Source organism: Vicugna pacos, chromosome 14 (genome assembly GCF_048564905.1).
Source record: "Vicugna pacos chromosome 14, VicPac4, whole genome shotgun sequence".
Classification (NCBI taxonomy): domain Eukaryota; kingdom Metazoa; phylum Chordata; class Mammalia; order Artiodactyla; family Camelidae; genus Vicugna; species Vicugna pacos.
Genome location: NC_133000.1, coordinates 20,704,239 through 20,730,821, shown reverse-complemented (window position 1 = coordinate 20,730,821; position 26,583 = coordinate 20,704,239). Strand labels below are relative to the sequence as shown.

Sequence of the window (26,583 nt, the reverse complement as noted above, 5' to 3'; positions counted from 1 at the left end):
TGTCATTCTAAGTAAAGTAAGTCAGAAAGAGAATGAAAAATACCATATGAGATCACTCATATGTGGAATCTGAAAAAAACAAAAACAAAAACAAAAACAAAAAAAAACAAAGCATAAATACAAAACAGAAACAGACTCATAGACATAGAATACAAACTTGTGGTTGCCAAGGGGGCGGAGGGTGGGAAGGGATAGATGGGATTTCAAAATTGTAGAATAGATAAATAAGATTATACTGTATAGCACAGGGAAATATACACAAGACCTTATGGTAGCTCACAGAGAAAAAAATGTGACAGTGAATATATACATGTTCATGTAGAACTGAAAAATTGTGCTCTACACTGGAATTTGAGACAACATTGTAAAATAATTATAAATCAATAAAAAATGTTAAAAAAATACAGATGCACAAGGTTATTCATTGAAACTTTGTTTATAATTATGAAACATTGTAAACCCAATTGTTCATATATAGGAAACTGACTGAATAAACTCTGGTATATCCATCTGGTGGAATAATACACAACTATAGAAAAAGAGAGAATGAGGAAGAGCTATGAAAAGGAAAAGACAACTACCCTTAGTTTATCATTTCTATATCAAAATTCATAGAAGATGTAGAATTTGCATGATGATATACCTTGCTTTTTGAAAATAAATTTAATAATAAAAGAAATTTGAAGAAACTGAGTTAAGTAAATTGTTAGATAGTCTTACAAAGGTTATTCTTCGTGGGAGAAGAAAAAAATACTAAGAAGACAGAAAGGATGACAGATTGTAGCAAAACGAATGAAGAAAACAAAATGATCTACAGAATCATGTAGAAAACCAGCCTCCAAGGTTGAATATAAACTACTTAAATGAATACAGATTCTTGCAATCCTTATCTAAAAAGTGTAAATTCAAGGCAAAGACAAGAAGCAAGTAAATAAATCCAAGACATAGAAAAGTGAAAAATGAGAGAGAATTAAAGAAGTAAAGATCTTTTCCAGTGTATCTGGATACACAGGAAGAAGTAGGAATTGTAGATTAGATAGAAGTGGAAAAGGATTTGGTTTGAATTTAGCTGTAGGTAGAAAAACTTAGTTAAAGGGTCAAAAATGATTCTAAGACTTCAACATGTTATAGTGATTATGTTCATTATAAGCCCTTTAAACTTATTTGACCCTTCATTTTGATTGGAGCTGACTTAGCTTTTCATCCAAGCAGTACTTAAACAGAAAAAAAAAAGAACTCAGATCTGGTGCTGTTGTGATGGTGTGGAAAGAAATCTGGAAATATGCCCTTATCTGGTTGTGAAGGAAAAGAATAATAATTTGTATTTCTTCAATACTATGAAATCACTGGCTTCAACACTAAAAAAAAAAAAAAAAAATGAATAACCAGTTAAAAGAATCTGACCTAACACTTGAGCCAAGTGATTTAAATTTTTATAACCTATTATAAAACTTGCTTTATGTACTGCCACAAATCTGTGTTAAGGCTCTGTTTTTCTTTCTCTTCATATGAAATCCAGTTCTAAAAATAGCCAACTCTAAAAATAAGGCAAAAACCCACAGATTAAGTGTAGCTTTATACATGTGCAAGTAACAGGGAAATCTCTATGTCTTTCAGCAAAACAGATGTTGGGTTACACATTCCCACTAAATTCTCTATGTCAGGTCAAACTTCTGAAAGTTTTTCCTTAATATGGACTATATTATTATAAAACCCAAATCCATTTTTAAAGTCTATTAAATTAGTTCCTCTGTTCCAAAGAAATCAATAAGCACTACTAATAAATATGAAACTGTAAGCAAAAAAAAGTCTTATATCTAATCCCAGGAGCTTGGTTCCTACCAAAACCAACTGATGAACACAAAATCTGCAAATGTCAGTACAGTGCCTAATATATGCTTTGATCCAGTTCATGGAAAGAAGCCACATGGAGAGAGAAAGAAACAAACTCACCTACAAAACACGTTACCATTATTATATTTCTCTCTTTTCCTTTCTGAAATCTATACTTCAGAAACCAGTTTCCCTCCCAGACATTTCTCTAAAGATTAATGAGCAGAAAAGCAAAATTGGAGAAGGTACTTTCAGAATATGCAATTAGTTTGTTTATCTCTGTACCAGTGTTCCTAACCCTTGCAAGACATCTACAAGTGGAGAGTGTGTATGCTGAGGAGAGGTTGGGCAAAATATTTTCATGGGAAACTTATGTGCCTTTCAATTATCATCACTTCTGTTTTTCAAAGAGAAGATTAATAAGATATGACTAAGTGACCTTATCCTGTGGCAGAAACTAGAAGAGAATGATTTCCAGTAGAAGTAAAAAAAAAAAAAAACTAAAATAATATTTTTGTGAGCTTACTGTCACTCTCTGAAAATGCATAAGAAAATCTGTTCTCAGCCTCTTAGGCTAATTCTTTCACACATAAAGATAATATTTTCAATGGCAGGATATTTTGGGTAGTTTTCCAGTGGATCTGAATTGATAGTTAGATACATATTCCCCTTGTTTGATTCTTCTTTTAATGGATAGCAGGATGAGGTGGCCAAAATTCTCACAGCTCAAGCATATATTTGTAGGAAAATTTACCACTACAGTGTAAAAATCACCATAAACTGACTACAAAAATCTGACATAGAAATGGTACTCTCTGGAAAAACTGATGAAGCACAAATTATTGCCAGTTTCCATCAGAATGAGAGTTTTTATTTTAATGTAAAAATAATAATGTGTATAATTTAAGAAATGATACTATTAATAAATTGGGATAGAGTCAAAGAGAGAAGAAATATTGTCCTCAAAAGATCTTCTCCATATGATTTCAAAGCAATGGCACCTGGGAAAGTAAATTATGCTTATATTTATCTTTGATTTGTTAAGTGGTATGTAAGATATGCATAATAAAATTTAACTTGTTTTACAATTATATTGATGATTTTGGGTTTTTTTCTCCCCATTATTTGGTAGAAAAGTATTTTCAAGGGAAACTAGAAAGTCGATGGTTAACGGGTTGGTGAGATGATAGAATGGTCACTTCTAACATGAGCTATGGAAAAGACGAGCATGTTGAGCGAACCATCACCAAGAGGGTGATTTTGTAATAGGGAAGTGTATTCTTCATTGCATCTTCCATGAATTAAGTTAAACATATACTCCCCTCCCCTGCCAATTTTCTTGTTTTCCTTAAAAAATCCAGTAGACCTAGAATCAGTTCATAAAACTCACTTCAAAATACATTTTCAGTGGGTTCCAAGACTTAGCACCTGCTATATAATACAGAAATTTATTTTCTTTCCCCTGCCTGTTTCTTGCTCAAGATTCAGGGTATTATTACTGGTTTGTCTCTTCACTTTAATTTATATTCTTCATGATTGCATAAACTTGGATCATGTGCTTCTTCATAAACTTCACCTTTTAAAATCATGGGGTATTTCCTAGTAAATATTTGAATCTTTTAAGTCTTTAATCAGTTAATTATCTTAACTACCTTTACCTCCTTCTTTACATACCTATCTTTACCTGTATCTCTAGAAACATGATAATGAAAACTGTACAAAATAGGAGGTATAGATCCACTATAGTTTTGTACCAAGGCAGCATGCTTTCTCTTTTGTTTCCAAAGTTCTTTACAATATAACTCAAAATCCAGAATGGTACCATGGTGTTCTGAATGAGTTAAGCTACCCAGAATAAGGAAAAAAAATTAACTTCAGGGAGAATTCTAACATATCTTTTACAATAAATTTTGTGCTTATGTCCAAAAGTTATCAGTACCATACGATTGCAATTTCTTCTAACTCTGGCCAATTCAACCAATAGGTACAAAGTACCTTAAAGCAGCGTGAAACAAATCTTCTCAACAGAATCATCTGAAATATGAGCTGTTAACAAAATTTTCTGTGATAAGGTCACAATAAGAAATTGATTTAAATGTCATTTTTCAAAAATAGGAACATTTTTAATATAAATATATTCAGTGTCAGTAATACTAAAGAAGTTCAACAAAAGAATAAACTAAAAACACAAAATGCTTCCTAAAAATGTAAGTAAATAATATCATGTCCCTTTCCAAAATTGTTCAAAGAATAAAAAACAGAGACTTTACTATGAATAAAAAGATACCATAACCAGCCAAACACTAATATATAGAAATCCAAAGCAGGATAAAAATGTCTTAGGAGATATCATTACAAAAAAAATATGACAGAGAATTTCACTCCGTAAAAACACCAGCTGTAAGTTTGCTTTTTTATCACACTATATTCAGCATGTACAGCCACCAAAATAATCTATTCAAAAATGCTTAAGAATACACTGAACCAAAGAGATGAAAGACTTGGACACTGAAAACTATGAAACATTATGGAAAAAAGAATTAAAGAAGACATAAATAAATGAAAAGACATCCATGTTTACAGAATGGAAGACTTAATATTAAGATGACAATATGACCCAAAATGATCTACGGATTCAGCACAATTTCTATTAAAGTCACAACAGCATTTTTCCCCATAAATAGAAAAATCTGTCCTTAGACTTATTTGGAATCTCAAGGGACCCTGAATAGCCAAAACAATCCGGGAACAGAAAATGAAGTTGGAGGTCTCACACTTCCTGATTTTAAAACTATAGTAATTTAAACGGTATAAAACTGACACAAGAATAGACATACAAACTAATGGTGTCAAACAGAGAGCCCAGAAACGCACCCTCACATATATGGTCAACTGATTTCTCACCAGAATGCCAAGACCATCTCATGGGGAAAAGACACTCTCTTGAACAAATGGTGCTGAGAAAACTGGATATTCACATGCAAAAGAATGAAGTTGGATCCTTACTTTACACCATATACAAAAATTAACTCAAAATGGGTCAGAAGCCTAAATGTAGGACCTAAAATTGTAAAATTCATGGAACAAAACATAGGGGAAAATTCATGACATTGGACTTGGCAATGATTTACTGACTACAACACCAAAACACAGTCAACAACAACAAAAAGATAAATTAGACTTCATCAAAATTAAAACCTTTTGAGCATCAAAGGATACTATCAAGGGAGTAAGAAGACAACCCACAGAATGGGAGAAAATATTCGCAAATCATATATCTGAGAATAGGTTAATATCCAGAATATATAAAGAACTCCTAAAACTCAACAACAAAAAGACAATGCAATTAAAACATAGGCAAGGAATTTGAAAAGATAGTTCTCCAAATAAGATATATAAATGGCCAATAAGCACAAGAAAAGATGCTCAATATCATTGGTCGTTAGGGAATTACAAATCAAAACCACAATAAGTTGCTATTTCATACCCATTAGGATGGCTATTATTAAACAAAACAAAACAAAACAAAACCAAACCCAGACAAGGTTTGTTGACAAGTGTTGACAAGGATGTGGAGGAACTCGTGCACTGCTGGTGGGAATGTAAAATGGTGCAGCTGATGTGGAAAATAGTTTAGCAGCTCCCCAAAAAGTCAAACATAGAATTGCAATATGATTCAGTAACACCACTCCTACAAAAGAACTGAAAGTAGGGATTCAAACAGATATTTGTATACCAATGTTCAAATAGCACTTTTCACAAGCCAAAAGGTGGAAAAAAGTCAAATGTTCATTGACATATGAATGGACAAACAAAAATATTATTCAGTTATAAAAAGGAATGAAATTCAGTATATGCTATAAGATGGATGAAACTTGAAAACATCATTCTAAGTAAAATAAGCTAGAGGCAAAAAGACAAAAGGTGTATGATTTTACTTATGTGAAGTACCTAGAACAGACAAATTCTTAGGGGCAGAAAGTAATACAGAGGTTACCAGGGTCTGCAGGGAGCAAAAGATGGGAAGTTATTTAATGGGTATAGAGTTTCTATATGGGATGATAAAGAGAGTTCTAGAAATAGACAATAGTGATGGTTACACAATACTGTGAATTGTGCCAGTGAATTGTACAGTTAAAAAGTGGTTAAAACAGTAAATTTCATGTTATGAGGGGAAGGGTATAGCTCAGAGCTTAGCATGCACAAGGTCCTCAGTTCAATTCCCAGTACTCCCACTAAATAAACAAACAAACCAACCAACCTAATTACCTCCCCCCAAAAAAAGAATAAAATAAATAAATAAAAACTAAAAAAAAAAACCTAAACAACATATGTATATTTTACCACAATAAAAAAAAACAATAATCTATTTAATGAATACCTAATTATCTCCCACTGCTGATGAAACCCACTTTGTTTAGATTTTCAGATTACTATTAAATGTACTGTGTGTGTGTACACATGCCTGTAAAATGAATCTCTCTTGAAAAACAGACCCTGAGATGTTGTGTGCATCAGCCTAGAGAACACTTTGAAAACTTCCAAATAATAATTGCACTCCAGTTTGATAGCTGTTTCAGTTATTTATCTACATCAACATGAACAGGTGTAACTTAAGAATATCATAAATTCAACTGATGACCCAAAATGTATATTTATAGTCAAGTGCTAAAAATGAACATCTTACTTGATACAGCATGACAGGTTCTGTATTGTATCCTAAGGTATCTGCAAAGTTCTTAGCGATGACTGTTTTTCCACAGCCCTGCAAATGGAAACACGATCATTCAAGGGATAAGTCCAAACAACCAGAAGTCAGGAAACAGAAGTTTGTAGTAAGGCCTCCATTCTTACTTTTCCTCCAATTAAACATATGTCCTTAACCATGTGAGACTGCATCATTTCAGCCAGGAGTTGTTTATGGCTTAAAGTTTGTATAAAATGGTCTGATGCACAAGGTTGACTTAATGGCCTGGTCCCAGCTGGCACCTATAATTAAAGAGAAGTAAATATAACATGCACATGTTTTCTCAAAATATTAGTAAATGAAAGCATATGACTCCATTTAAAAGTCCCTACTAATTTTCTGCTTAATTCAGTTCTATACTGGTTTTGATATTTCCATAGAGCAGCACATATTTTCTCATTCACAGATCTGATGACCATTAGCATCAAACTTCCAAGTCAATCATCCCTCTAAACTTAAAGCCCCATGCTGTCAGACATTTTCATAAGAATCAAGTAATTTTCACACTATTTACAACTTATAATAACAATGTCACTACTTGAGAATGAAGGCTTTCGTCCAAATTTCAGTTATGAGTACAGAATTTAAAATCAGTCTATTGAGTTTCTCCAAAATCACCAAAGACCTCCTGATTTCTAAACTCACTGTCCACAAATCCTTTTCCACTCTTATTTTAGTTTACCACTCAGAAGCACTTGTTCTTAAAAACTCTACTTCTATCCTTCAAATCTACTTCCTTTTATTTTCTATCTCCTCCTTACTAATGTCTCCTGGAGAACCTATCAGAAGAGGATTTCCATGCCTTGCTGAGGACTCTGGACTTGATCAGACTGCACACAGCATGAACCCTAAAGAAATGCAAGTTTGGAAGTGGCAAAATTAGATTTGTTTTTAGAAAAGATCATTCTGGTGGTAACACAGACAGCTAACTTGAAGGGACGAGAGGCAATGACAATAGAAAGCCATCACCAAAGGGGAGCACATAATGAACTTGCTCACACCTCATGCCTCTGGACATTCTGTTCAAACTGCCTGAAATGTCCTACCAGCTTTTCACTCCTGGGCCACTGGGAAACTCCTGTGTTGTAAGACTTAGTTCAAGCCCCGCCTCCTCTCTGAAACCTACTCCGCTCTTTCTCCGGACTCCTGGTATTACTTCCTTCTCTATCCCCGCAGCCATTCCAAGGCAGTCCTTACTCATCTGCTTCTATCCTAGACCATCAGCTCTGTGAGGTCATTCATCTGAAGAAGACAGAAGAGCTTAGTGGGAAGTGTGCTGTCTAGACGTCTCAGCTGTGCCATTTGTTAGCTGGTGACTATGGGTGAATTGATTACCCTCTTCATATTTGTTTTCTAATCTATAAAATGGAGACAATAAAAGTAATCTCCAGGGTTACTGGGGGATTTACATGGCGTAACACACGCGAAGAGAAAAATACAAGTACACTGTCGGTACGCAGAAGATTTTAATACAGAGCCTGGCTCATGGTGGACATCATCAATGTTTTGTTTGATGAATGAGTAAATACAGTTACATGGATAAATATTACTAATATAATATAATCTAATATAAAAATTTAAAAGCCTATCATAAAAGTTGGCTCTGTTATAATGTAAGAAGGCAAGCATTTATTCTTTCCTACAGTCACTAACAATTTAATTAACTCAGCATTCATCAAGCTTTGTTTCTTATCACCTGTTGGGGTTCTTAGGACCCTCAAAGAAAGGGTAAGAGGCAGAGCAAGCAGATGGAGCATTCAGACCAAATATCCTTCCTCTCCTCTAAAAACTGCTCAACTACAACAGCTTCTCTTTTAACTGTTTCACGTGGCTGACAAAGATCTTATTTGAAAAGTGTTCCCTCGCTGCTAAAATATGTTTGAAAACACTGACGACTTCTTTCCAAGGACTCAGAACAGAAAATACTTTCATTAATTAACACTTTATTTGATTTCCCTGAGGCTGACTTTGGTTTTTGATGAAAAACTATCCCTGTTTCTTCTGAATTTTTCCAGTTTACAAACATACATGATTCTGAATACATAGATACACATACACAGACGTGACACTATGGAACCATAGAAGACTTATAAGGGGACCATAGAAATGGGTAGTACAAGACACATGTTGAAAAGTACAAACCTTGATTCATTACCTTAATGGTCACCTCTTTTCCTACAATCCGGATAGTGACAGAAGCTTGGAAGACATGATTTTCAGTCACCCTCTCCACTCTCACCACCTCCTCAGGGAGCACAGAGCTTCTTGAATCTTGGAGTTCAAAGCGCTGTAAAATTATAAGAAAAACATGTAATTCACTTTTTATTTTAGTATTAATGTTGGAGATGGGGGAGATTCCATCTTAATTAGAACGGAAACTCACTATATGTTATAAAAATAAAGGTCAAAACAATGAGAATTTTTTCCCTATTTTTACAGATGCCATTCTACTTAGTTATTAAAGATAATATGAAAATAGTCCCTTAAAATGTCCTAAGTGACAAGAATTGGAAGGGCTGAATTCATGAGAAGTTTGTAGCCTACAGTCTTGATAATCAAAAGATTCTAGTTTCCTAGAAAAGGATGATGAGACTTGAAAAATGCCAAAGTAAAACAAGGCCTATGTCGATGTATCAGAGCTGGGTATTTCTTAAATCAACCGAAGTTACTCTGCTGCCTGTAATTCATAAAAATAGAACTTCCTGGACACCATTCTGCAGATTGCTTGTGGTTAGTTTAACTGACGACGATAAAGTGTAACAATCAATCTTTCACAGTATCTGCCTGGCACAGTGCCTTCTACATTGGAGCTTCTCAATATTTGATAACTGGATTTAAAAGGCCAAGAACACTGATTCTTTCTCCATGTAGGCCAATGGTCAATGTTCTAACACTAGGTTAGACCCCTTCATACTAGCTAGTTATATAAAATATGCACACAGAGAACACAAGTACCTGAAAAATAAGAATACTAATTGAGAATTAATTAAATCCTAAGCCCAACTAACAATAGCATGTTCCATATGAAAAGCTTAATTCATTCTTAGCGTTAAACTGGCAGAAATCAGTCCCCCCAAATCCTACGATACTTTTAGGACATTATCACTATAGTGAAAGAGTTGAAACTCAGTGAAAGAACAGATCACCACTTAATAAACAGAATAACTCAACTCCAGAAAACAGATCTGAGAGAAGAAAATTATCTTCAACTTCAACATTCTAAGCATCACAGCCCAGTTAAAGTCTTTGTTTTGGTGTCATAGGTACTTAAGACAATCATTACTTTCCCCAAGCCTAAGAAAAATTGTTCATTTGTACTCTCATAAAAAACGTAAGTTTTATACTTTACATAAGTTATATACACTAAGTCCCATAGTGTCACATAATTTGGAAGGAGCTGCTTCCATGTTGTAGACAAATAACAAGTACTGATACCTTAATTTCATGCAAAAAAAATTAATGCTACACTGTATTTTAAGGGAGGTTCAATAAGAAAGGAGTAAAGTCTTAGCCAAGTAAATAAATTCATTAGAATTTAGAACCTAAACCCATTAAATTCTAAGAAAACATACACATGAGCTTAAAGGTGTGTGTGTGTGTGTGTATATATATATATATATACATATATATATGTGTGTGTATATATATAAAGTACAGTTAAGTACAATGTGCCTATCTCTGGTGTACAGCACAATATCCCAGTCATGCATGTATATATATATATATTTGTTTTCATATTTTTTTGATTAAAGGTTATTACAAGATAGTGAACATAGTTCACTGTGCTATACAAAAGAAACTTTTTAAAAAATCTATTTTTATATATTTTTACCCCAGCTATAGTAATGTCAGTTTAACTTGATATAGGGTTGATGTTAAAGCACTTATATTCCAGAAATGAACACTAATGCCTTGAACCACTTGATATATTGGTTATGTCCTTATAAATAATTCAAACAACTATTTCAGTAGAATAAAAATAGTAGACTAGAATAAACTAAAACAGTAAAAGAGCTCAAGTAGCAAGGTGAGTTACCATTTGCTGACACAGGAAATTTAAGGACTGTTACAAAAAGGAAATTGAGGAGTAAAGTAGATATATAATTCTTAGAGGCCACATGATAGCAAAAGTGAAAAATTAAAGTTTATTCACCTTACCATTTTATATTAATGAGCATTTCCTATGAATTCTTGGATTTCAGTTAAACAGTACAAACATATTTTTGTATACACTTTTTGGGAGATTACATTATTTGAACTGTGAAGTATAATTAAATAAAAGAATATGTCAGTCACATGGGTATTGGTCTGCAAGGCTTCCATATTCACACTCACAATTCTCAATCCTGTGCCACCAAGTTATTCATTTTCTTCATATCTTTTTCTAGGCTGTTGAGCACAAAAAAGAGAAATTCTCCATACCATGTTATCTGCCACTGAGCAAACATGTGGCCCCCAGTCTCTGCTGGGCTCTTTTCCCAAAGCCCTTCAGCAGCTAACACAAACCATGACTACTCTCCTTGGGAGTCAACCCAAGCCCATCTCAGCAGGCGACCCAGCTGCCTCCTTCAGCCACAGCAGAACCTTCGGGTATTTACTCCTTCACTCCTCACTAGAATGTAAGTCCCATTAGGGCAATAGCAAAATGGTTCACTCCAAACTTCCAGAACCTACAATCATGCATGGGACATAGTCAACAGTCAATAAAGTTTTGTTAAGTGAATAAATAAAATTCTTTTTTTAAGTCTCAAAATCACCTCTATTTTCATCAATCCTTACTTCTTTTCCCACTGTCTCAATAGAAAGGACTTCCGCTCTAACTATGAGTGAATGGAAAGTAGCTAGAAGTCGGCTTTCCCCATCTCAGCTATGGCAATCCATCCATTGCTGGGTAGAACTTATGTTCTCTCAGCATTCCAAATCAAGGCACAATGGGTGCTCTGGAAATGTCCTTTCCTGCCTTCCCTGGGCCATGTTTTCACAAACAGTTTTCATGGAATCTGCAGATTTTGTCCCTTCTTCCTATAAAGATGTTTGTCTCCCCCATTCCAGGAATCAGACAAAAAGTCATTTCTTGATTCTACACAATCTTGAGTGACCTACCATCTTTTTGTTTCTACTTACCATCAAATTTATTTTACATGTAGTATATAATACTGTTTCAGCTTCCTCATCACTGATTTACTATTTGGCCCGCTGATTTCTGACTTACATCCCCACCACTCTACCAGCACTGCTCCTGGTAAGACACAACCAATGATATCCTATTCACCAAATTAACTAGTTTTCCTTCTATTTCACTGTTTTGCTCCTTCTTAGTCTCTTCTGCAGATTCTTTTTCATTTTCCTGACCAGTACACATTAGGGTGTTTCAGGAGTGAATCTTTTATATTTTAATATACATATATTCATTTTCAAATAATCTCATCCAGTGTCATGACTACAAACCATCCACATGTTCATCACTCCCAATTTTGAGTTAATAATCTAAGTCTTCATTCCATAATACAACTCTGCATCATCTGAAATTTGCCTTTACTTTCCTCTTAAACCAGTCTCTTCTCAATGTTCCATAAGAATACTCTGCTGTTCTATTTCTATCTCTGACTGTTCTTCCTCTGCCTAATTTGGAGGTTCTTTACCCACTGCCCAATCCTTAAATGTTGTTGCTTCCAAGGTTCAATCTTCTGCCAGTATTTCTTCTCATACATATGCTCCTCTTGAGTTCTTTCACCTATCACCATGAATTCAACTAATACCCATACATCAGTGACTCCCAAGTATTTATCTACAATGAGGTATCACCTCATACCAGTCAGAATGACCATCATTCAAAAGTCCACAAATGACAAATGCTGGAGAGGCTGTGGAGAAAGGGGAACCCTCCTACACTGCTGGTGGGAATGCAGTTTGGTGCAGCCACTGTGGAAAACAGTATGGAGATTCCTCAAAAGACTAGGAATAGACTTTTCATATGACCCAGGAATCCCACTCCTGGGCATTTATCCAGAAGGGACCCTACTTCAGGATGACAGCTGCATCCCAATGTTCATAGCAGCACTATTTACAATAGCCAAGACATGGAAACAGCCTAAATGTCCACCAACAGATGACTGGATAAAGAAGAAGTGGTATATTTATACAATGGAATACTACTCAGCCATAAAAACTGACAACATAACACCATTTGCAGCAACATGGATGCTCCTGGAGAATGTCATTCGAAATGAAGAAAGCCAGAAAGAGAAAGAAAAATACCATATAAGATTGCTCATATGTGGAATCTAAACAAACAAACAAACAAATAAACACAAGCAAAGCATAAATACAAAACAGAAATAGACTCACAGACATAGAATATAGGCTTGTGGTTGCCAAGGGGGCAGGGGGTGGGAAGAGATAGACTGGGATTTCAAAATTGTAGAATAGATAAACAAGATTATACTGTATAGCACAGGGAAATATACACAAGATCTTACGGTAGCTCACAGAGAAAAAAATGTGACAATGAATATATATATGTTCATGTATAACTGAAAAACTGTGCTCTATGCTCTATACTGGAATTTGAGACAACATTGTAAAATAATTATAAATCAATAAAAAAAAGTTTAAAAAAATACCCATACATCAGTGACTCCCAAGTATTTAGCTTTAACATCAAAATTGCTCCAGATCCATATTTTCAAGTCTGCTAGACAAACCCACTTGGGAACCTCAAATTCAAAAAGACCCCACTGTATGGAATTATTTAGCCCCACCCCAGTCGTGCTCCTTTGTTCCTCTTTCTCATGTTAATTTACTGCATCTCTATCCATTCAGTTGTCCAAGTGAGGCTTCATGGACATTTTGGATTTCCCACTTTCTCTCACAGCCCCTCAACCCACCCTATATTATCAATTAGTAAGGTCTGTCATCCTACCTCTGAAACATTTCTTGTATTCATTCAATATCCGCTTCACTGTCCTAATTCAGGTGTTTATTACCTTGACCAGAGTTACTCATCATTATGCTATCCTACTATCATTATATTAAAAGTTATTTATTTGCATGTCTGATGCTCCAGCCAGACCACAAGTTCAAGAGCAGAAATCAGATCGTATCTGTTTCTGTATCCCCAGATTTCTGGATGCTCATCACCATTGGCCAAATAATGAGTGTTCAATTAATATTTGTTGAATCAAAACGAAAACACTAAATGAAAGAGTCTTCCATGTTTTTCAGCAAAGACTATAGTTCACATTATGTTGTCAGTGGGTAAATGGCAGCACATCCTTCCTAAATTACTGACAGAAATCACTAATTTGACCTTTGTTATGATGCAGTCCTACCTAAGGACCAAGAGACAAGGCTGGATGTACTTACCACTATTTTGTAGCAAATCACACCATTCTCAAAGTATAGCAGATTCAAAATGAGAGTAATTCCTTTAAGACAGCCTTAACTAAAAGCTAGAAGTGATTTTTATGACTACAGAAACACGTCTTCAGAGCAGGAACATCATATGACAGCACCATCAAGGGAATGAAAGATATTCCAGTCATTTTTATAGCTTGCTTAGAAAAAAGAAAGGTGTTTCGAATTTTAGCTGAATATATTTTGAGTGAGTAATAGTTTTTCCTTAAAAATAGTCTAAGTGATTAGACTAAAATCCAAATGGATATCTAATTCAAATGCAACTATCCATTAATTCCTATGACAATCAACATCAGAAAATAATTATCCTTTATCAAGAAAAAAGTTACCTTCTTGGTTGGCTATTATGATGTTTTTCCAAATTCAACAATATTTCCTTAATTTTTGCCTCATGTAATTCAAAATTACTTGAGGATATATAAAATTTTGTTCATCCATGAACAGAGAAAACAGACAAACTGAGAATAAGAACAGACCACACAGACTGCCCCAGAGCAGATCACAAAAAATTAGAACTGTCGATAAACTGTCCCATTTTTAAGGACAGAGATTTAATACCCTGATCCGGTTGTATGCATCAGTGTGTGATGGTCTTACATAAAGGAAGTTCCTCATTAGGTTCAGACAAATGAATTAAAACCATCCCCACCCCAAATATCTACTAAGGTGTTAGAAAAAAGAGTACTGTTCATTAACTAGCTCTTCACACAATCAAGGCAAGAAAAAACGATCACTTTCTCTTCTCTTACATAAGTAAAAAAATTCCCTTCTTTCCTTTTTTTAAAACTCTACTATTAGATTTGAAATAATTTGTTTGTAATATGAACCCTCAATCATTTTTCTGTTCCCCCTCATTATAAAGGTCAAAACAAAGGCCAAACAAAATGAAGCAGCACTGATTACTTCCTTTAAGAAACTCAACTCTTTAAAGGTATTCTGTAACTTAAGAATTCGTATGACTAATTTTGAAATTAGAGACCAGCAACACATCAAAGTGGTTTCTTTGTAAAAATAAAGACCTTTGTTCGTAACAGACTTATCTAGACACTGAATACCTTCTCTTTTGTCACAAAAACACTTTATTTTGCTTCATTTTTATCAGAACTGTGACATTTTCTTCTGCCTTATGTGCCCTTTTCCCAAGGCATTGAGTTTGTGCTGACAGGCATCTAGGGAGCTCATCTGGAATCACAGCCTTTTTTTCTGAAACATTAGGTGCTGTATTTCAATGACCCAGGCCAATTTAGCTCAGATGTTAATTCAATCAAAGGGCTCCAGTTGTTTTTTTTTTTCAGAGCCTCTAATAAATCTTCAAGTGAGCTACACAGTCAGAATGGAAGTTTCCTGACTCCTTGAGCCTATAAATTAATTTCCCCATTTCCAAATGGTTCAATGCCTCCTTAACAACCTTCCACCTCCTCCTCTCCCTGCTCCACCTTCCTCACCTCCTCTCACACACCCAGCAAACCTCTTTCTTCCCTTTCCATCAGTGGTGCTATTTCACTGACCCCAGTCCTGCTTCTATTCTCTGCTGTCTCTTCCACTTTCCTTTGCCTCTTTACTATTATTTTCCTCTTGCTTTTTTTTCTTTTTCATATTTTTTCATTATAGGTTATCACAGGATATTGAATATAGTTCTCTGTCCTATACAGTATGAAATTGTCATTTACCTATTTTATATATAGTAGTTAGTAACTGCAAATCTCAAACTCCCAATTTATCCCTTCCTTCCCCTTTCTCCCACTGGTAACCATAAGTTTGTTTTCTATGTCTGTGAGTCTGTTTCTGTTTTATAAATAAGTTCATTTGTCTTTTATTAGATTCCACATATAAGTGATATCATATGGTATTTTTCTTTCTCTTTCTGGCTTACTTCACTAAGAATGACAATCTTCAGGTCCATCTATGTTGCTGCAAATTACATTATTTATTTATTTATTTATTCTTTTTATGGCTGAGTAGTATTCTATTGTATAAATATACCACAACTTCTTTATCCAGTCATCTGTTGATGGACATTTAGGTTGTTTCCATGTCTTGACCATTGTAAATAGTGCTGCTATGAACATCGGAGTGCATGTATCTTTCTGAATTAAAGTTCCCTCTGGATATATGGCTAGGAGTAGGATTACTGGATCACACATTAAGTCTATTTTTAGTCTTTTGTGGAGTCTCCATACTGTTTTCCATAACAACTGTACCAAACTACATTCCCCAAAACAATGCAGGAAGGTTCCCTTTTCTCCACACCCTCTCCAGCATTTATCGTTTGTGGACTTTTTAATGACAAGCAATCCCCTTGCTTCTTTATGATTTTCTTTTAGATTCTGTCGCTAACTATACTTTGCAGTGTCTATGAGGAACAGCTTTTTGTTGATTTTATTCTGTCATTATTATTATTAACACCACCAATCAATGAGAATGTTGTTTCTTTGGCTAGCTAATCCATGAAATAAAATCCCAGTGAAGCAACTAGAATCCACTGTCCCACTTTTCTGAGCCCTTCTTCCTCACTCTTACTAGCAGCTTAGAGAGTACTTCTGTGCTCCCAAAGACCGTGTGTAGATTTTGGGATTAGGGAGAAACAAATACCCTTCCCCGTGTCTAAGGTTGTCAAATTCTGTCCTTCAGAAAGTGAAGGGTCTACACACATAGTCATAACAGCTTAGTGTTCACATTCTACCTACTCCTTAGAAGCCTGCAACTTGAGCCAAACTGTACTGGAAAAACAAAAACTGTCTTTCATAAAAAGGAATTATTTAAGGTGACTCGATGAATCCCTGCCAAGGATCAACACTTTTACATACATAGTTATAAGATACCGTATAGTGTGACCGGCCCTTTATAAAACACTATCATTAACTTTGCAAGTGAGGAAATTATGTCATTTGCATTTTAAAAGAAAAACATGCTCCATGTGTTATAAATTATATACACAAAAACTAGAACTTCATTAGTTTAAATGCTAGCTCTATAGCAATTTCCATAGTTTCATATAAAATGCTTGCTTTTCCAGTTAATAATTTAAGTTATAGGAAGATAAATTTTAACTTGGTGTTATATTAGATATTTGCCTTAAAACTTTTTTTTATTTTGAAATGAGTTACAGTGGAAATTCACTTTTAAAAATTATCCTGAAATAATTTCAAACATATAGGAAAGTTGCAGGACACAGTTGTACAAAGGGCTTCTATTTCACCTTCACCCAGATTTCTCAATGGTTAACATTTTAGCACATTTGTTCCCTCTCTCCTAGTAAACCCGCCGTCAACACGCACGTGCGTGCACCCATTATCATAGGTTGTTTTCTGAACCATTTGAGAGCAAGCTGCAGGTATGAGGCCCTGTCACTCCTAAACACTCCAGCTCATGTTTCCTGAAAACAAGAACTCTGGCCAACATAATCACCACATAAGCTTCAAAATCAGAAAATCAATTTAATGGAACAGTACTATCCAATCCACAGACCCTATTCAAGTGTAACCAATTGTGCCAACAATGTAACTCTTTCCTATCGGGTCCAGTGCAGGAACATGTACTGCATTAGTTGTCATATCTCTTCCATCTCTTTCAATCTGAAATAGTTCCTCCGTTTTATTTTCTGTCATTCATGGCCTGGGCACTTCTAAAAATGCAGGATTTTCATTCTGTAAGATGGCCCTGAGTCTTGGTCTATACAGTATTTCCTTAGGGCCAAACTCACACCATGAACTCTTAGCCAGAATCCCCCAGAAGTGATGCTGAGCTCTTCCAGCACAACACTCAGGAGGCACACAATGTCAATTTGTGCCACCTGGTCAAGTTGATGTTTACTGTGAAAATAACATTTTCCAGTTTGTAGACAATTGAGTAGAAAGGGGAAGGGATATTCTTAGATTACGACAATATCTTGTTCCTTGTAAACCCTCCACCCACCCGCTTTCGTTTTGTTTTGTTTTGTTTTATACATTCTGCACATTTATTCCAACGTGAAAGGGATATATAATTTTAAACATTTTTAAAGTTTTCATGCATAAATACTACACTCATGTGTTTCAAAAAGCAGAAACTAAAAACAGGTGCATTGAAAAGCTTCCTTTGCATTTTTATCCTCCATCAGCCCACATCCCACATCCCAACATCACCTCTCATAGGTAGAGTCTGTCCTTAATTTTTCATTTTCCTTACTGGTATTCTTTATACGTATACATGTAACTATGCATATCGTTATTTTTTCTTCCTTTTCACACAAAAGATAGCGTAATTATTTACTCATTGTTTTGCATTTACACTTTTCTCTTGGTATAGTTTGGATATTTCAAATTGTACTTTCAATTCTGTACACTGTCAGAGCTTATTTTTAAATGAGTTGGTCCTGCCAGCCAGGAGTTGACTCTGCAGACTTGTTAACCATTGTACAAAGTATAGGTTTTTCCAACCCAAGGAAGGAGGTTCCACTTACCAGCTTTAATATCCTTTGATGACTCCTGCGTAAATCAACCACCACCCTGCTGGTTGACAAAAGGTGATTTTTCTATTTATATAATTCCTTCTGCATATATTAGTAGGCATTCTACGCTAAGGAAGAGATTTTTCTTCTCTCTTGTGTATTTAGTTATTCATTTATTATCAATATGGACTTATGGGTCCCTATTTTGTTCAATGGGTTACAACTGATTATGATCATTATTCATTCTGATGCTAAAATTGTCCCAGATTTTGGCCAGCGGGAGCCACTTCAAGCTGGCTCCTCTGTCCCTTTGACATGTTAACATCATTTGTTAAACACTTCCTTACTTTTTGGCACAGTAAGATGGCCCAGGCTCATCCTGTACTTTTCCTGCTTCAAGCCTGAATCAGCCCAGCTTTTAAGAAGCATTGATTCCTTTTAGGGAAGTGTGGTATTTAGAAACCAATGTCTCAGCACTTGGTATGATCACTGCCCATGGGAGTGTCATAGTTTTTAGGTCCTCTCAGGTGACAGAGCTAGAAAATATGTGCATGTACACACACACACACACACACACACACACACACAGACACACACACACTCTGTATCTACTACTATATGTTTTTATATATATTGAAAAAAACAAGTTCATATCAATTTCTCTAATTCCAATCTAACACCTCAGGGTTCTTCCTCTCCTTCCTTCTTTCTGTGTTTATGAATTCCTTCTCCAAATATTCACCCATCTACTCAATTGGTTTACTCATTTGCTCAATGTAATCAGTCTCCCAGTCACACCAACCACCTCCATGTTTACTCCCCGTCTCTAGCATGCCAGTGCCGCCACGCCTGGAAAAGAAGAGAAGAAAAGACAAGAGAAAGGAAGAAAGGTGGAGAGAGAAAAGTAGGAAAGAAGACTAAGGGAGAGAAGAGAAGAAGGGAAAAGAGACAAGAAGAGAAAATGAGAAAGCTACAGAAAGTGAAGCAGATACTCACTTTTAAAACACCTTCCACAGCCATCTTCCCTTCATGTCCTAGTAAAATAGTGTATGGGTAAAGCCACTGGATGGCATGTTTCATTGACATCATAGGAAAGGAGTCCTGTTTAGGAGCAAAAATTTATAGGAATGAGGAACATCTAAAATACTCACAGAAAATTTAGCTGACATGCCCATATGACATTGAAATTGCCTTATAAACAATAACAAATAGGTTTCTCGTATTTTCCAGAAGTCTATAAAAGCAAATATTCATTATTCCCTCTTCTCTTCCTGATCCGCACCCTTTCCCTTGTAAACTCACCCACTCCCATCCTTCAGCTGCCATATATGTGTTGATGGCTCCCTCGTCTCTGTCTCTAGTCCTGACTTCTTTCTTGAGCTCCAGGCTTAAACTCTCAATTGCCCAATAGATGTGACTCTGTGCATGTCCCATAGACTCCCATTCAGCATGTCTGAAACTATATGTTTGAACACATATCCCTACCCTACTCATCCCAAAGTACCTTCTTTTTTTCCTTTTATTCCAAATCTGAGTTAATCTCATCCACATACACCTAGCTTCACAGTTAAAACTACGAAGTTAGAAAGTGTTCATTATCCTCAAATCCTTTCCCCAAATTTCTTTCCCGATCCTGTTCACCCTACTTTAAAAAGTCTATTAACAAGGACAATTAGGGAAATTTCAATATGGACAATTAGATGACATTATAGAATTATTCTTAACATGCTGAAGGGTGAGATAATGGGTGTTCTGATTATGTAGAAGAATGTTCTAATTCTTAGAAGTTGCATACTGAAGTACTTAAGAAAATTGACTACAATTTACTTTTAAAATTGTTCAAAAACAAAAAGGAGAAACTGCAAGCAAATGTGGCATTATGTTTAAAACTGGTGATTCTAGTTAAAAGGATTATGGATTTATGATTTACTATTTTTGAATTTTTTTTTTTAGATTTGAGAAATGTCAAAGTAAATGTTCTGAGCAAAGCCAAAAAGAATGAAAAGTAGAAGACATGATAAACAGGGAGGAAAATCGCTGTTCCAGATGCCTAGAACAGTGTGAACAGTACCTGGGAAACCTAACCCACTGACTCTCAGGAAACATAAGATAAAAAGCAACAAAAGATTAAAAATAAGTCTCCTGTCTCGGTGGTATGGCTACTACCTCGGATTATGCTCTCTTCAGCAGAGTCTCCTATCTGCTCCCTGCGATCCACGCACTCCCCATTCCATCTTGCTGCCAGCAGAGGTGTCTTCCTCCAACATCTATCTGACTGCCACCGAGCCCACCTACTTAAAAATGTCTGATGGGCCACTTCTCCCACACTGTGGAAACCAGACAACTTCATTCACCGTGTAAACATTTCACAGTAAGGTCCTAACCTTTCTCTTCACCATACATGCTTGCTCTGGTGATATTAATCTATTCTCATTCTCTAAACACACCAGGCCCTTTGGTGATTTAACACCTTTGCCCATGCTGTTGGCTTGGAGGGCCTTCCCATCACTCCGGACACCAGTGCATGACCTTGGTGAAAGTAGTGGGCAATATCTGTGCTCCACTGAATCCCTTCATCATTTTTTCTCCTTCCTGAGCCTCCCTGCTTTCCCTCGTAACAGCGAGCTGCTGCAGGTCTTTTAAAGAAAACTGCCCTTGAACTCCTGCAGGGAGCTTTGCTCACAGGATGAGAGAGCAGCTAGTGCCTGGGAATGTGTGCCCCCTTGGGACGACCGCTAACCGGTGACTGACGTTACTGGTGTGTGAAAGCCCCAGCTCCCCTTCCTCAGGTTGGGGCAAGTTTGAGGCAGAACTCACACTGCAGCAGACCTCTGCGTGACCAGGTGGAAGTCCTCCTTCCCTCGGTGGAACTTTGACCTGAGTTGCATGTCTCCCTTTCCCCCTCCCAAGACTGTCAGCTCTTTAAAGGCTGGCCTCTGGCACGTTGCTGGTTTATGCACAGTTTACTGGGCTGCACAGCAAATTAATCTCAGGCCTTGCAATATTTATAGGAGCATATGACAACACAGACTGAAGTGATTAATCTCCAACGATTGACTTCTGAATTTTCTTTGCCACACTGGGGTACACCAGTCATTATTTTATACGTACCAGGACTTGAACTGCAGCTGGTAGACTATCTAAAGGAAAATCTGGAAGTCCAAGAGTAGAAGATTCTTGGGAACAGAGAGTGGTGGCAAAGGACAAGAGCTGAGAAACTCTAGGGGTAAAAAGAAGGGATGTTACATTTTATTCTAATAGTTTTAATAGGCAAAATCTGTTCAACAGAAAACAGCATGGCCAATTTAATTAATCCAAAAAGTTGACATTCACTATTAAATTTTTAAGGAATAACAGTTCCATATTATAATATTCCATTTAAAACCCAGAAGCTGATTAGGTACACAGATATATTTCTTAAATCTGTCATAATATGTGAGGTTTTTCACAATCTGGCCCCAAACCACCCTGCCAGCTTCACCTCCTTTCTTAATCTGAACCCAAACTCTAGCCATCGATAGCTTTTCATAGCCCCAAGAACAAGGCTCTCATTTCTAGAGCTTTAAAACAAAAAAGTCTTAGAATTCCTTAATTCCATTCTCTATCTGTCAAAATCCTACTCATTTTTTTTAGGACCCACTTCAAATGCCAAAGCCTTTGTGAAACCCTCTTAAAGTCGCAACCACAATATCCCCCAGTACTCTGAAATTCTGGCCCTTGCTATACTGTGCTAAACTAAGGTATTTATACATCTGTCTTTAAACTCGACTAGATCTTGAGTTTCTTGCCATCAGAGATCATGTCTTATCAACTTTATCAGAAGCATGTACCACAGCTTCTAAAATATTCTTCAAATGGTTGTTCAATGAATGAATTAATGACAATCAATGAATGGGCAAAAAAATTCAGTATTAAGTGTCCAGATATTTATATATATATAGTTACATAAATATTTTGAATTGAAGTCTAGTCAGTTTACAATGTTGTATCTATTTCTGGTGTACAGCATAATACTTCAGTCATACATGAACATATATATATTCCTTTTCCTATTCCTTTTCACCATAGTTACAGATATTTATCTATATTTACACAAGTATATATATATCCACAAATATATGTGTGTGCATGTGTATGTGGGTGTATATATATATACACATATATATATATGTGAAATACTTACTTCTCAGCAGAAACATGGGTGCCAACTGAATATAACAGTTTAAGTTGGTCCTAAAGTAACATAGGAACATATCAAATTGATTAGTAAGAAATGTAATAGATTAAATGCAAATGTTATACAGACACAATTCAACCTTTTAATTAAGCAGATATTAAGTAATTAATAGCAAAAAAATCTTTTCATGATGCATGTCTTCTAAAGGAAAAGTTACCCTTTTTAAAAATCTTTCAGACCGATAATACCACAATAACTTTTCTCCCTAGTTTCCAGAGATTCTCTTTACTTTTATACCCTTTTTTCTTTCCATTAACTACTGAAGGTCTGGGACATCTACTAACATAGTAACATTTTTATAGTAATTGAATTAATTATAAATAGGAAAATTTTTAAAAGATAAATCATCCTTAAGTTGGAGAAAGAAGCTGGGGGAGAGGGTTTAGAGGTACAAACTCTTATGTATAAAATAAATAAGCTACAAGCACAGGGAATATAGGCAATATTTTAAGATAACTTTAAATAGAGTATAATCTATAGAAATATTGAATCACTATGTTATACACCTGAAATGAGTATTATAAATCAACTATACTTCAATTAAAAAAATTAAAACTTAAAAATAAAATAAATTATCCTTGTACGTACTTACCTTGAAGGGTAAATAATAAATATCTCTGGCTTGAAATCGAGAACGGAGAGGGGGGTCTAATGGATTCCCTGAGTATCGAGGCACTGGCAAGCCCAAAGCAATCACTCGGAAATTTTCACTAACTCGGACAATTTTCCAAGCATCCAATTCTGTTTTGGAATGATCCTAAAAGAGTAAGAGATCAAAAATTACAGCATAATGATACAGATCACAATTTCAAGAGCAAGGCTAAGGAATTCAGGCCCTAACTGCTGAGAAAACTGTATTTGAGAACCCTTTTGGAAGCCAAACTGTCAAGGAAAGGAGCAACGTGAAATTAGGAACAGGATACCAGGGAAGGCTCACAAAATGAAGGCTGGTGTTTGAAAGGAGAAGCAGCTAATGAATGCATCGAGAAACAAAGGTAATGTGGGTCAGATCTCTAAGCTCTAGTCAGTAACACAAAGGAACAGTCAGGAGGGTAAGGAAAATACACCGGCTCAGAGAGAAGAGAGAAGTTGTAAAAAGGTAGTTGTAGAGGCGCAGACCACCCGCACAGCAGAGACTGCCCAGAGACCTTCAATACATAGCTATGTTTATGGATGTATTTCTACCGAGGCATACCCATAGTGATAAATAACATTCCTTGAAATTTTAACACATGGTAAACAGTTTCCATGAATTTTTCTCATTTAATTTTTTACCAGAATCCAAATATAAATTTAATTCCTTTTTATGGGTAGACAAACTGACGTTCAAGGGAATTATATAACTTGCCCACATTTCTGCAACTAGTATATGGTGGAGCTGAGACTGGAAACAGCACAGATTGTGGAGTCACGAATCCTGGCTCTAGTGCTTGGTGCACACTCTAGCTAAGTGACCAAAAGCATGTTATTATCCCTTCTGAGCCTCAACTTTCTCACCTATAAAATGGGAATAATATCACCGACATGATTACAGCTGTTATGAAAATGAAATGGGATAATGCATGTGGAAGTAACTGCTCCATGGCAGTCACCTGTTAAATGTCACACTTTCCTTCTCTGCCTGACCCTTTCAATGGTTCTTCACCATCCTCAGCTGTAGGATCCAAGGTGCTTACAAAGTTTACATGAATGTGCACATTCTGAGAGACAGGGCCTCAGCTTTCAGCAGATCTTCAAAGGGTGTGGCTCATGTGCAGAATAGAAATGTTTAACATGACACTGAAGGCCTTTCCTGGCAGATTCATGTCTGGTTCTCCAAGTCTCAGCATCCAGTGCACACTCATCTCCTCATCCACTTTCCATGACCCTGTGCTTCAGTTCCATCTTAACAACCATGGCTCTCCAGACACATCATGCAGCTTTACCAACCCTGTTCAACTTGCTTTGAACACCTTTTTCACTTTGTACAGTAGAAACACAAGTATCATCAAAGCTCAGTACAAACAACATCTCCAACAAAACGGACCCCTCTCTAATGTCCTCCCCCCATCAGAACCACTACTGTGCCCCTCTACTATGTCCTACACAAGCTTCTAATCATTACACGTTTGTGCACTGACTTCTGTACATGACTGTCTCATGCTGGAGTCAAGCTCTTAAGAGGACTTATTACCTCTAACACATAACAGGTCAAATGTCTGTTGAACAACTGCATGAAATAGTTTTAAAAAACATAATCAACAATTATTTGAAGCATAACCCAAATCACAAATCCTACATTTAATTAATAGCACTGATATCGTAACACTATGTCACGTGCACTAGAAAACAAAATCTGGATCTAGCCCTGTCTGAGAAACCAAGAGTACAATCTTCAGAGACCTGAATATTTCTATTTTCTAATTACCTGAAAATGATAATCAGAATATAAATAAGCTTTATACAAACAGATTGTATGGAAATCTGTTTCCATAACAAAGTTCTACTACAATCACTTCTATGAAAGCATTAAAATTTGAGATATTCAAATTAAGCATGTTGAATCTAGACAGAAATAAAGAGGACTCAAATTACAATGCTGAAATCCTGTTATCCCAGAAACTGTCTTAAGTGGTGACGCTTTGTGAAGGGAACGTGCCTGTATTCTGTGAGGGTCTCACAAGACAGATTCTATAAACACAAAAATCACATTTACTGATAAAAATTACGTATTTCTACTGATATTTACCTCGAGAAAAAAACAATGTAGTACCTCCTTCTCACTCGATAATAATGAGCACTGCTTGTATACTAAATCTCTTTCAGCCCCACAGCCCATATTTCTATCCAACGTAATGTAGATAAATCTGCACAGAGTTCTACTACACAATAAAGAATATGTCAAACATTTTATTACTGTACTTAATAATAAGACCTGAAAGTCGAAATCACTCCTCGGTCCTTGGTCTGCAGAACAAACACTGTGTGAGCAGGCATGAAAACAACATGAATTTCATTTCACATCTTTATCAGAGCTCTTGGTTGGCCAGGCGTGTTGTCAGTGAATAGCAATATTTTGAAAGGAAACTTTCTGTCTCAGCAGTAGGTCTCAACAGTAGGTCTCAACAGTGGGCTTAACAGTAAACCATGCTACAAACACATGCACTGCCATCCAGGCCCTATTCCATTTCTAGAGCACAGGAAGAGTAGCTTTAGTGTAATTCTTAAGGGCTCTAAAATCTCAGGATTTTTAGAACAGTAAACAAACACTGGCTTCAAGTCACCAGCTGCATCAGCCCCTAACAAGAGAGTCAGCCTGGTCCTTCGACGCTTTGAAGCCAGACATCAGCTTCTGCTCTCTAGCTATGAAAGTCCTAGGTGGCCTCTTCTTCCAAAAGAAGGCCGTTTTGCTTACATAGAACCTGCTGTTTAGTGTAGCCTCCTCTATTAATGATCTGAGCTGGATCTTCTGGATAACATGCTGCAGCTTCTACATCAGCACTTGCCACTTCACCTGCCAACTTTTATGTCAAGGAGACGGCTTCTTTCCTTCAATCTCATGACCCAACCTCTGCTAGCTTCAAATTTTTCTTCTGCGGCTTCCTCACCTCTCTCAGCCTTCACAGAACTGAAGAGAGTTAGGGCCTTGCTCTGGGTTAGGCTTTGGCTTAAGGGAATGTTGTGGCTGGTTTGATCTTCTCTCCAGACCACGCAAACTTTCTCTGTATCAGCAATAACCCTGTTTCACTTTCTTATCATTTGCATGTTCACTGGAGTAGCACTTTTAATTTCCTGCAAGGACTTTTCCTTTGAAATCACAACGTGGCTAACTGTTTGGCACAAGAGGCCTAGTTTTTGGCCCATCTCGGCCTTCCTCAATAAGTTTAATCATTTGTAGCTCTTGATTTAAAGTGAGAGACGTGCAACTCTTCCCTTCACTTG

General features: G+C 36.1%; 1 protein-coding gene across 1 annotated transcript in view; it reads right to left on the bottom strand.

Annotated features, from left to right (window-relative positions):
* The window catches only part of VWA8 (von Willebrand factor A domain containing 8), a 295,349-nt gene that overhangs the window by 232,074 nt on the left and 36,692 nt on the right, over positions 1-26,583 (bottom strand). Inside the window, exons 6-12 of the mRNA XM_072976319.1 lie at positions 23,255-23,419; positions 22,609-22,658; positions 21,537-21,645; positions 19,422-19,526; positions 8,736-8,867; positions 6,688-6,822; positions 6,521-6,598 (exon numbers count right to left, since the gene is read on the bottom strand). Of these exons, the coding sequence (XP_072832420.1) occupies positions 6,521-6,598; positions 6,688-6,822; positions 8,736-8,867; positions 19,422-19,526; positions 21,537-21,645; positions 22,609-22,658; positions 23,255-23,419 (774 nt within the window). The remainder of the gene's footprint in view (positions 1-6,520; positions 6,599-6,687; positions 6,823-8,735; positions 8,868-19,421; positions 19,527-21,536; positions 21,646-22,608; positions 22,659-23,254; positions 23,420-26,583) is intronic.